This window comes from Aspergillus costaricaensis (assembly GCF_003184835.1).
Source record: "Aspergillus costaricaensis CBS 115574 unplaced genomic scaffold BO79scaffold_4, whole genome shotgun sequence".
Lineage (NCBI taxonomy): Eukaryota > Fungi > Ascomycota > Eurotiomycetes > Eurotiales > Aspergillaceae > Aspergillus > Aspergillus costaricensis.
Window position 1 is genome coordinate 592,549 of NW_020291804.1, and position 10,393 is coordinate 602,941.

General features: G+C 52.6%; 3 protein-coding genes across 3 annotated transcripts; all 3 read right to left on the reverse strand.

Annotated features, from left to right (window-relative positions):
* Positions 1-140: 140 nt before the first annotated feature.
* Positions 141-1,300, reverse strand: BO79DRAFT_243000 (PDGFA associated 1 family protein; the record flags this gene model as incomplete). Its single annotated transcript, XM_025685249.1, has 3 exons — positions 1,050-1,300; positions 913-980; positions 141-848 (listed from the first exon to the last, which is right to left on the reverse strand). Exons 1-3 carry the CDS (start codon positions 1,093-1,095, stop codon positions 141-143), a joined length of 822 nt encoding a protein of 273 aa, XP_025543551.1. The 5' UTR covers positions 1,096-1,300.
* A 211-nt stretch (positions 1,301-1,511) lies between these two features.
* BO79DRAFT_55493 (putative MFS monocarboxylate transporter) lies at positions 1,512-3,397 on the reverse strand. Its single transcript, XM_025689418.1, has one exon. It carries the CDS (start codon positions 3,132-3,134, stop codon positions 1,671-1,673), a length of 1,464 nt encoding a protein of 487 aa, XP_025543552.1. The 5' UTR covers positions 3,135-3,397; the 3' UTR covers positions 1,512-1,670.
* A 1,136-nt stretch (positions 3,398-4,533) lies between these two features.
* orlA (putative alpha,alpha-trehalose-phosphate synthase subunit Tps2) lies at positions 4,534-8,437 on the reverse strand. Its single transcript, XM_025682119.1, has 4 exons — positions 8,322-8,437; positions 7,644-8,150; positions 5,315-7,559; positions 4,534-5,196 (listed from the first exon to the last, which is right to left on the reverse strand). Exons 2-4 carry the CDS (start codon positions 8,067-8,069, stop codon positions 5,027-5,029), a joined length of 2,841 nt encoding a protein of 946 aa, XP_025543553.1. The 5' UTR covers positions 8,070-8,150; positions 8,322-8,437; the 3' UTR covers positions 4,534-5,026.
* Between the last annotated feature and the right edge of the window lie 1,956 nt (positions 8,438-10,393).

The window sequence follows — 10,393 nt, forward strand, 5'->3', positions numbered from 1 at the left end:
GCTACTGTTACTCCCACAATACCCCCTTCTCTTATTCCACGAAAATGGATACTCGGAATTTATCCAATTGCACAGGCATCAAGCCAAAACCAACTCAATAAGTAACCAAATCTAAAAAAACCAAATGAAACCCCATCAATTCATTTCCCCTTCTTCCCCTTCTTCCCACCCCCCTTAGCCCCCAACTTCGCCTTCAACTCCTCCGCCCTCTTTCTCGCCGCCTCAGCCTTCTCCTCCTTCTCAACCTCCTTCCTCAACCGCTCCTGCTCCCTCTTCTCCCTCACGAGCGCCAACCGCGCCAAATCCGCCCTCGCCTCCTCCGTCTTCCCTTCCGCATGCAACTTCATATACCGTTCCCTGGCCTGCTGCGCCTCGATAGCTTCCCTCTCCCGTCGCGAAAGCTGCGACAGATCCTGTTGATCCTTACCAGCACTAGCACTAGCACCAGCACCAGCGGCCGCACTACTACTCAACTGAGACCGAGATTTACTTGTATGGTTCGGGTTCGCAGGTAGATCCTCATCCTCGCCATCCGATCCGTCAGAGTTGTCCTCCTCATCCGATGAGGACGGGGGTAAATCGCCCGGTTGCGCCGCGGTTTGGAGTCGCCGGGCTTGCGCAGCTTGCTTTTTGGCTTTGGCTGCGGCGCGGCGCTCTTCACGGGTGAGTTCGGGGGCTGCTGAGGCGGTGGTATCTGCCGTAGGTGGGATAGAGGAAGGGCCAGGTTTTGAGGAGGATGGGGTGTTGTTGTTGTCGTCGTCTTCAGAGGAGTCCGAGTCTGACTCGGATGTGCTGCCTTCTTCTTCTTCGTCTTCGTCTATTGAGGAGGGGGCGTCCTCGTCTGCGTCCTGTGTTTTGTTTAGGCCTTCTGGTTAGGAGGATTTTCTTCTTGCAGGAGGGGGAGGTGCGTACCCGCCATAGGCCAACAGGGTTACCGTCTTTGTCGACGGGTTGGACGTCTCGACTGAAGCGTTTTCCGCCTGTGTGTATGGTTAGTTGGTCCCGGGGAGCTGGGGTTTGTGGTGGCCCTGAAGGTTTAAAAAACGTACCTCCGCGAGAGGGCTTGGAGAACTTTCCGCGACCGCGGGGAGCCATGATGTATGCTGGGTGGGGAGTAGGGCGAGTAGATGGGGTTCAGAGTCGAGGAGAGGAGTCAAGGTTGAATAGGGTTTACGTTTCCCCCTGCTGGCAAAAAGAATCTGGAGTCAGCGAGGAGAGGGCTGAGCGATGAAGAAGAGAGGGATGGAGGAGTCAAACAAAGGCATTCATTCTCGGAGGGGCTGCGGCGGGGAAGTACCACCAGATCGACCGACACTTACACGATCCAGTGCAGAGAAGCTGCGCCAAATAATAACTACTAGTACTTTGTACTCCAGTTGGAGACCGAACTGTGGAATGAGATTTCAATGGACTTTCTGGTCTCTGGTTACAAATATTGAGAAAACCACACCCTAAACCCTGACTATTGTACAAAAACAGCTCTGAGTCACGCCGCCAGTTGCCCAGAACAGGCGGGGAGCCTGACTAAGGCGCGGGCGTTCATTGGTGTCATATTTAACTTGGTTATTCTAGTTAATACACTTTTATTTACTGCTTCACTGCAATTGTCTACTGTATGTACAGTTGGCTCAGCTTCAAGTACTGCTCACCCACCGCGGCAGTCATCCTGGCTACGCTCGTTGCCAGGTCAGCCCCAGCTTCGTCACTCTCGCCGCAATCAAGGTCAGCGTCCCCGCCAGAATCGCACTGCCCATGAACATCTGCGCATACAGATATTGCCCATCATCCCGATCGACCAGTGCCCCGGCAATGGGGGTACCGATCAGCGCAGCCACAGCCACTACACTGAGCACCATGCCCATTCTCACTCCGGTCTTCTTCAGATCCGTGGTAAGCGTGCTCAGGGTGGCCGGGAAGAGCGACTGGATTCCTGCGGCTGCCAACCCATAGAACGCACTGAAGGCATACATCTCGTTGTAAGTGTGAACCGCAGCCCAGCAGAACGCGACCACTCCTGTCACCAGGCTGAACGGGATCAACATGTTCAACGGTCCCGTGTACCGATCGGCCATCAGGTTGGGAATCAACCGGCCCAGCAGACCAACACCATTCATGACTAAAAGGACGTCGATCGACGTCGAGTTGGAGACCCCGATGATGTTGCGGGCGAAGCTCCCGATGTAGAAGAACCCGACATAGAGGCCCCAGAAGTTGAGGAACATCCCCAAGGCGAACAAAGCATAGGGCGCCTCTTTGAACGCCCCCCATTCGACGAGGGGTCCGCTGCGACGCGGAGGCAGTCGTTGCTGAAGAAACACCAGGCACGGAATCAGCGTCGCCAAAGAGATGAACCCCAGGGTCCGCATGGTCCAGCCATATCCGATTTGAGGGAGGAGTCGCATGACCACCGCCGGGAAAACCAGGCCGCCGGTGGCAGAGCCCGAGGCCACAATTCCGATCGCAATCGCTCGGTTTTTGGTAAAGTAAGTCGGCATCAGCGCAATGGTCGGGCAGAACATCAGTCCACAACCGATGCCCTGACCAACGCCCTGAGCCAGGAACAGCTGCCAATACTGCGTGCACAGGGAGGTCATAAAGATGCAAAATAACTCCAGGACAGCCCCAATGGTCAGGATGGCTTTGAAATAGCCGGCGTCGGTTGCGCGTCCAGAGAAGGTGCCGACGAAGAAGAGTAAGAAGATCTGGATACTGCCTACCCAGGAGATATCGGACGGGGTGCGACCTAGCGTCTCGGTATAGTAGGTTTGGAACACACCAAAACTATTGATGTAGCCCCAGGTGTTGAAGATGACGAAATGAGCCAAGGCTACTTGAGACCATGCCTTGAAGCCACCATCGGGGGGAGGTCCCAGGTCCCTTCCAGACTCTCGGGTGCGGACTAGGGTCAAGGTTCTACTGGCCAGTGCGCCAACATGGCTAACATTCGTCGGGGTTTTCGACAATTCCTTTTGTGCTTCGGGGCCAAGGCCTACTTCTTCATCACCCTTCTCATTCCCTAGCGGAAGGAATTGTTCAGGAACGGGAGAGTTGGCAGCCTGACTGGGTCCACTTTTCTCCCCATTTGCGGAGATGGTCAAGTCTTGCTGGGTATCATGCGATGATCTAGCGGACATCTTGAGGGAACGTATACCCCGAAGGGATATCACAGATTTTCGAAAAGTTTTTTTATGTCTGGGAGTCTCGTGTATATCAAAGGGTGATGTTTCCTGGTAAATGAAAGCAGGTAGACTAGTAGTTAAGAGACGAGCCAGCCACTCTGCGAGGCACCCTGCTTCTTTATTAATTATTTGGCTTACACACGACCAGATGGGCTGGGCAAGAACACTCTGGATTGTGGAAGCAATCAGTCGAAGTGATGGCGCGCGCCTGACTAATCAACGAGAAGTGGGAATGGGATCTGAAACAGAAAGAGGATAGAGAAAGAAAACGGTCAAGGATCAGGCACTATGAAGTATGCATCGATGCCCCAGCTATCGACTTGATAGAGATCAAGCGAGTTGATATGTGCGTATGACTCAAGGCGCGTCCAGCAGACGGCATCGGCGGCAATTGGTTATAGCAGCGTTGGAAGCGTCTTCCTGCCAAGGACCTTTTCGAGGATCAGCCCTGTTAGGGAATGAGATAGATAAAGGAACGACGGTTAGGCTGCGTGAGTCAGGAAGCGAAGTAAGACTAGAAAATTAGGAGCTAGGGCTTGAACGGCTCGCAAAGAAGACCGAAAGCCAACCGCCATGATGGCGGGGGAGTAAGGTCGGCAATGCTGTGCCGAATCGGCTAAAGAACGAGGACGATCAGTTTGGGATCCAACAGGAAGCGACACCCGGAATACATTGGCGATAGTTAGGCCTTGGTTACTTCGACGCCCTATTGTCATGGTGCACCACGGTCCCAAAACCCGGGGGCTCCAGGATTCTTGCTTGGGATTGGGGAAATTTGGCAGGTGGATCCCCTCCCCACCATTGAGCTATTTTACTAGCTGGTTGGGGGAGGGGGAATAATACCATTGCCGATGTGATGGGTCATCCCTGGACAGAGGAACAATTCAGGAAGAGTTGCCAAAGGATTGGAGAAGAAATAAGAGGCGGGGGGAGGGGGAAAGAGAAAGAATAAAGAAGTTAAATTGCCGATACAGTCCGGCTTCTTAGTTACTCTTCCATACTTTCCTTTCTTTCTTTATGTATTATGTATGTTAAGCATATTCTCCGAATAATACGAAGGCACGTGCGGCGGACTTCTGCCCGGCTTTCATTTTTTTTTTCTACTCGAACAACGTCATTGAAGTACGAACTACCAGAAAGAAGCCCCCCCTGTCCTGCACTATATTTCCTCAATGGGTTGTTGATACATTACTCTCCTGGTGGTGGTAGTACTAGTAGTAGTCGTAATAGTCGTAGTCCTCTCGCGGCACCAACGACCCATCTTGTTCTCAGCGGCAACTCACAAGACGTCTACTGACTTAGTACTGGCCATATTACGAGTCGTGAGCGGGAGACGAATTATTTGTTGAATCGTGCCCTTCATCGGGGTTCTATATTGTTCTAACGCATCATAACAATGGAAGGCATCTGCCTCTCGAGGCCGGCCCATCTATATATAGTCAATTAAAAGCACCATAAACAGGTATCCATCCATGATGTCTGTCTCGAGCGTCAAGCAGTCATGCTCGAGTTTTTAATGTTCAAGATCAACGGTTGGAAGGTAGGCAGGGGCTGTTGAAAAGAATACAAGGGAAAAGACAAAGAGAAACAAAAAAGGTAGGAGAAACCCCCATGCTGGACTCTCGCTAATGGCTGAACGACCCCCCAGAATCCAAATGCCGAATGCATACCCGCTTCGTGACGCCCTCTAACAAATCGCCGCCACCACAGCATCACCTCTACGCCTGGAAAAAGAATGGCAGAAATATATATCAATAATCGCAAATGTTAAGTGGAAATCAAGGGCGATTACGCGGAGACCCTGTCCCCGCTTCGAGAAAGACCACCAGTGCAGTATTAACAGACCCTCAATACTCTTGGGAGCACGAGCTATTGTTGAGCATCGAAATAGTTTCAATCACGTCGGCAGGTTCCAGGAGATGCCAGCTGGCGGCCGTTTGCTTCGAGCTTGCACCAACAGTGACCGAGTAGACGTGGTCTTGTGGCAGGTCGAATTTCTGTAGGGCACGGAACATGTCTGTGGATAACAGGGAATTATTAGTGAATGTAGAATAAGATGGAATAACGGGAGGGCACATAAGGTGGAAAAGAATTGAGAAATAAAGAGCTGAGAATGAAAAGGAAAGTAGCCTTACCTTCATCTGTGAAGTCGTCGCCGGAGCAAAAGATGAACTCAGGAGCCTGCCCAGGGCCGGTGCCGTACTCATTGACGAGGCGAGCCGCGATGAATCCCTTGTTAACGAACGTCGGCCGAACTTCCAGGTTGGCTTTCCCGGCCATGACTTCAACTTCCCATCTCTTCCCGACGGTGTCTTCAAGCTGCTTCCGGCATTCGCGAGCCTGGAACGCTCCATACTCCGGATCCGCACGGCGATAATGCCATGTCAGGGCCACGCGCTTTCTTTCGATGAAAGAGCCCTGTGTCCGTTCTGTGAAGTGCTGGAACGTATCCATGACCTCCTTCTGCCAGCCCATGTTACTCCGTTCGGCCAGATTCTCCCAGTCATCCGAGTGGGGCTTGCGAATGAAGCATCCGTGCTCTGCACTCAGTCCTAGCTCGGGGATGTGGCCCATCCACTCATCCAAGAAGGCTTGATCACGTCCACTGATGATCCAGACCGCATTTCGCGGGTCTGCGGCGAGGGTCTTGATAGTACGCAGCACCCGATCCGAGGGGATCGCAGCTTGCGGGTCTTTGACAATCGGAGTAAGTGTACCATCGTAGTCAAACATGAATAGTCTCTTCCGAGCCCGACGGTACTGCCGCACCAGCTTGGCCCGATCGAGGGCCGGCGTTGCCACGGATTGGTCAAATGACGAGAGGTTGGTGAGGAGACGAGTGACAAACTGTTTTGACCAGGACGAGACTGTGTTTGCAGTGACGTGCTTGTAAAGCTTCTGATGCTGTGACATCTTCTCTTCCGGAGACATGGTTAGGGCTTTGTTGATGGCTCCCGCCACGCCGACGGTATCCCATGGGTTGATATGAATGGCATTGGACAAAGTCCCCGCCGTACCAGAGAACTCGGAGAGGATCAAGGGGCCATAGTTATTCTGTTGGCAGATGATATACTCCAAGCTAGTCGTGTTCATGCCGTCGCGGACCGTGGTGATGAGTCCGACATCAGCGACACGCAGCAGCGCGAAGTACTCATGAGGGGAGAGGTACTGCGGGTAGTACTTGACGGGGGCAAAGCTCAACGATCCGAACCGGCCATTGATGGTAGAAACCAGATTAGAGACCTGACTGGCAATCTTGTTCTCTTCTTTCTGCTCGTCGACGCTGGTTGGGCTGGTTACCTGGATCAGGACCACCTTATCCCGCCATTCAGGGTACCGCTCGAGGAAGACCTCGAACGACTGCAGCTTCTGGGCCACACCACGTACACTGTCCAGTCGATCACGGCCGACAATAATCTTCTTTCCGGCATAAAGCTTGCGAATACCCAAGACTGCCTTTTCTATCTCGGCAGACCCGAAGGCTGCCTTTTGAATCGTCTTGGTATCGATACCTATCGGGAAGACATCCACTGCTACATGAGCACCGTAGGCATCTACCCCGGCCGAGTTGGAATCAAAGCCAAGGACACGTGTACAGCAAGATGAGAAGTGACGAGAGTATGAGAACGTCTGGAAGCCGATCATGTTGGCCCCCAGGACCCCCGTGAGCACCTCCTTGCGCTTGGCCAAGCAGCGCATGAACTCACTGCTGGGAAATGGCGCATGCAGGAAGAAACCAATGTAAATGTTGGGGATGCGTTGGCGCAGCATACTCGGGACCAGGAATAGATGGTAGTCATGGATCCAGACAATATCTCCTTCCTTGTATTCTTGCGCAATGCGGTCGGCGAAGAGACGATTCATGCGGACGTAGTCTGCCCACCACTTACGTTCCGATTTGCCGTCCGTGGGACCGTGCTGTTTGTAATGAAGGAGTGGGTAGAGCTCGCGCTCGGCATAACGCCTCCACCGACCCTGGTCGTCCAAGAAGACCGTGTCATCTGGATGTTCCGATTCACCGGTCAACCAGACCGGCACGATCTTACCGTAGCGGCTGGAGCTCAGCTGCTGATCGAGCCTTTCTCGGTCCTCCAGGTCCACTTCGAAGCCGTCAAGGAGAGGATGACTGGGTAGGCGTTGGCTGGCATCCACAGGCACCGGTGCGGCAGCTTTATTGAGGGGCAAGGCCGAACCGTTGAGGGTGGTCGGCACCTTGGCACTTGTGTTGATGGGAATCTGTTGCAAAGGAATCGCTGTCTCCTGGACCGGCTCGACCTCGCCGGTCCAGCCAACGAGGGTGTGGGACCATCTCGATTCATCAGAACCAAGATAGGCCATTGAATCAAATAGAGCGGAGGTCCCCGGACGGGGTTTCAGCTCCTACAATCCCGTTCGATCAGCTAAGTCCTCTTACTGATTTCCCCCCCTCAAAATACGAGTGATCTGGTGGGGGAAGTGACTTACCCAGTCGGACCCGGGATGGAGATAGAGCTTATAGGGGATACAGAATGCAGCACTGATCACTCGGCCGGTAAGACGCAGGCTGGGGTATTGTTCGCGGGGGTCGGCGTCCAGCATGATGGGAGATTCTATCAGGCTCAAGCGGCGCAACAATTCAGGACCCGATTTGGCGTCCTTGACAGCCTGGGAGGGAGTGATGGGGGAAGCGACACCTGGAGGGACGGAAGAAGCGTGGTTCCCCGGGGTATCAGAAAAGTAGGAAGGGGCATCGGGGAGGGTGGAGGGCTGGGTCTGTTCAGCCCGCAGATCCGGGGTGGCATTTGAGGCATTCACAAACGCATCTTCGCCCAGAACATTCAGGCCAGAGCCAATGGGGCCCGGATTGGGCTGGCCATCGGGCATGGCGGCAGACCGTTGTTCGGCGGCCATGACGAAAACGGACGCGGCGGAGCGAGGAATCACAGTCAGTCAGTCAATGACAGGCAGAACGGGAACCAATCTGCAGTCAATCTGGTGAATAGCGCAATCAGTTAGTTGCAAACCATGAAATATTAGGGGCAGAAATCTGGTGAATTTTGATATTCCGGTGATAAGAAGAATAACAATGGCAACGATGGGCAAGACTGTGTTGGGTTTGGGGGAGGGGTGTAAAAGGGAAAGGGCAAAAAGCAATGAAAGTACCTTTTTTTTAGTTTGGGGGTGAAAAGGGAAGTGTAGATTAGGGAGGGAGGGGGGGAGGAGGGAGATAAGCTGGAGTACCTGGGAATGAATTGGTATGTATGGAGAGAGAGAAAGAGGGTGTTTGGTGGGGTTGCCAACAGGGAAGAGAGCGGGCCAGAAGAGAGAAGGCGGACTAGGCCATTGGGGGGATGGAGGAGGGGGGAGCAAAGGAACTAGTGAATGGTACTGTAAGGAAAGATGAACGATGGCACAATGATCAATTCCCTCCGTCAGAAAAGAGAAAGAATGGGGGTTAACAAGAGTGTGACGATAAGAAGAGGGAAGGGAAGGAGGGAGAAGTTGGTTTAGTGGGTAAGAGATTCAATTATGATGTGAGAGCAAGAGACAAGACGCAAGTGGGGGGGAGGGGAGGGAGGGAGAAGAGACAGAGAGAGAGAGAGAGAGAGAGAGAGAGACACACAGAAAGCAGGGCAGAGAGCAGCAGCAGCAGCAGCCACCATTTACCACCACCAAGCAGGGAGGCGGTGAAGCGGGAACATGGAAAGATAGTACTATGATAAGAAAGAGCTATTTGTACTCACCTCCAAGAAGAAACGATAACTATGGTAGTTAATCGTGAAAAGTTGATGAAAAGCGCAAGTGATCTATCACTGGATATGTATAGTCCCACTGATTTAGGAGGGACTCGGGGATGTCGGCAAGGAAAATATCTCAGAAGTCAGAAAACCCCCGAAGTTCTAGTAGCGTTCTTTCCAACAGACTTGCTGGAACTTGATCCCAACTTCCCCCAGAACAATCCCGGAATAGCAAGCCAATCACCCCCAATCGGACAATCAAGCAACTTAATGCAGGCAAAGCAAGCCAACTACCAAAGCAGTCGTATCAGCTGGTCGGCGGTCTGTCGGCAGGGTTTGCTTATAAAACAACCAATCCCTCATGCACGGGTTCAGATAGAAGGACGCCGAAGGGGGAAGAGAGGCAGCGAAGGGATCGAGGGGAGGGATGGGCCTAGGATGGTCCAGACTCGGCGGCGAGGGCTGATGGAAGGAAAAAGAAGGCGTATAGCGGGTGGGGATTATAGGGGGGAAAGAAAAGGAAGAAGAAGTTGTTGATGATTATTGAAACCGAACAAGGTCAGGGAAACCGGTTCCGTGTCCGTGGTGGGTTTGGTCTGCCATGGAGGGAAGTAGTAGTAAGAGGAAAAAATAAGACTAATAATGGACGATGATGGCGATGATGGTTATGATGATGTTTTGGTGAGAATAATAGCAAGCAATGGATTGGGTCCCCGCCATCTCCATAACAGTAACCCAGATATTCTTTTTTTTCTCCCAGATACGTCATGATCCCCCCAAACGGCAGTTCGGACGAACAGGAGGAAAAATGGTTCACCTGTTATTCGCCCCCCCCCCCCCCCCCCCCCCCCCCCCCCCCTCTCTCTCTCTCTCTCTCTCTCTCTCTCCCCCCCCCCTCCCCAATCTACTCCAATTAATTCTACTATTCCGTACCACTAGAAAAAATACTGCCACTCTTACAGAATACAAACACATAATATCTCGTCGATATTTCTTTCGGTAGTTGTAGAGTAAGGCAGGTCAGGTCAACACGAGCAGGTACAGTAGTCCGTTGGCAGACTAGACAATAACCCGGGAAGTTGGGCCCAGGGAATAGCAACAGTGCCTAACCGAACCTAAATCATCTAGTCCTTCTACAGAAGTGTCTAACTCATTAGGTAGCGTGTCTTGCATCGGCCGAAACCAAGAGCAAAGCGCGCAAGAGTGTTCAGGCATGTGGGAGAAGATGCCGGATGAAACTTGCCCGATCCTTGAACTAGCCCATCGAGATTGGTCCAGGTCATGGGATGTGATTGCCTGTCATTACGCCCGTTGAATCCACTGGTAAAATTGGGTTATATGTAAAGGACTAAAGGTAATAATAGAAGCTAAGATCGGGAAACAAGAAGAAGAAGAGGGCAAAGAATGGTTGAAGTCTACAGTGGCTCAGTGAGATCCGATTTGCAGATTTGAGATCGCCATTTCCCCGACAGGGGGGAGGGGGGGGAGTGTGACATG

Excerpts from the sequence above, each read along its gene's own strand:
- orlA (XM_025682119.1), bottom strand. The coding sequence starts at position 8,069 with ATGGCCGCCGAACAACGGTCTGCCGCCATGCCCGATGGCCAGCCCAAT. Across the intron at positions 7,560-7,643 it reads TCCATCCCGGGTCCGACTGG|GAGCTGAAACCCCGTCCGGG; the intron begins GTAAGTCACTTC and ends ACGGGATTGTAG. Across the intron at positions 5,197-5,314 it reads CGACGACTTCACAGATGAAG|ACATGTTCCGTGCCCTACAG; the intron begins GTAAGGCTACTT and ends TGTTATCCACAG.
- BO79DRAFT_55493 (XM_025689418.1), bottom strand. The coding sequence starts at position 3,134 with ATGTCCGCTAGATCATCGCATGATACCCAGCAAGACTTGACCATCTCC.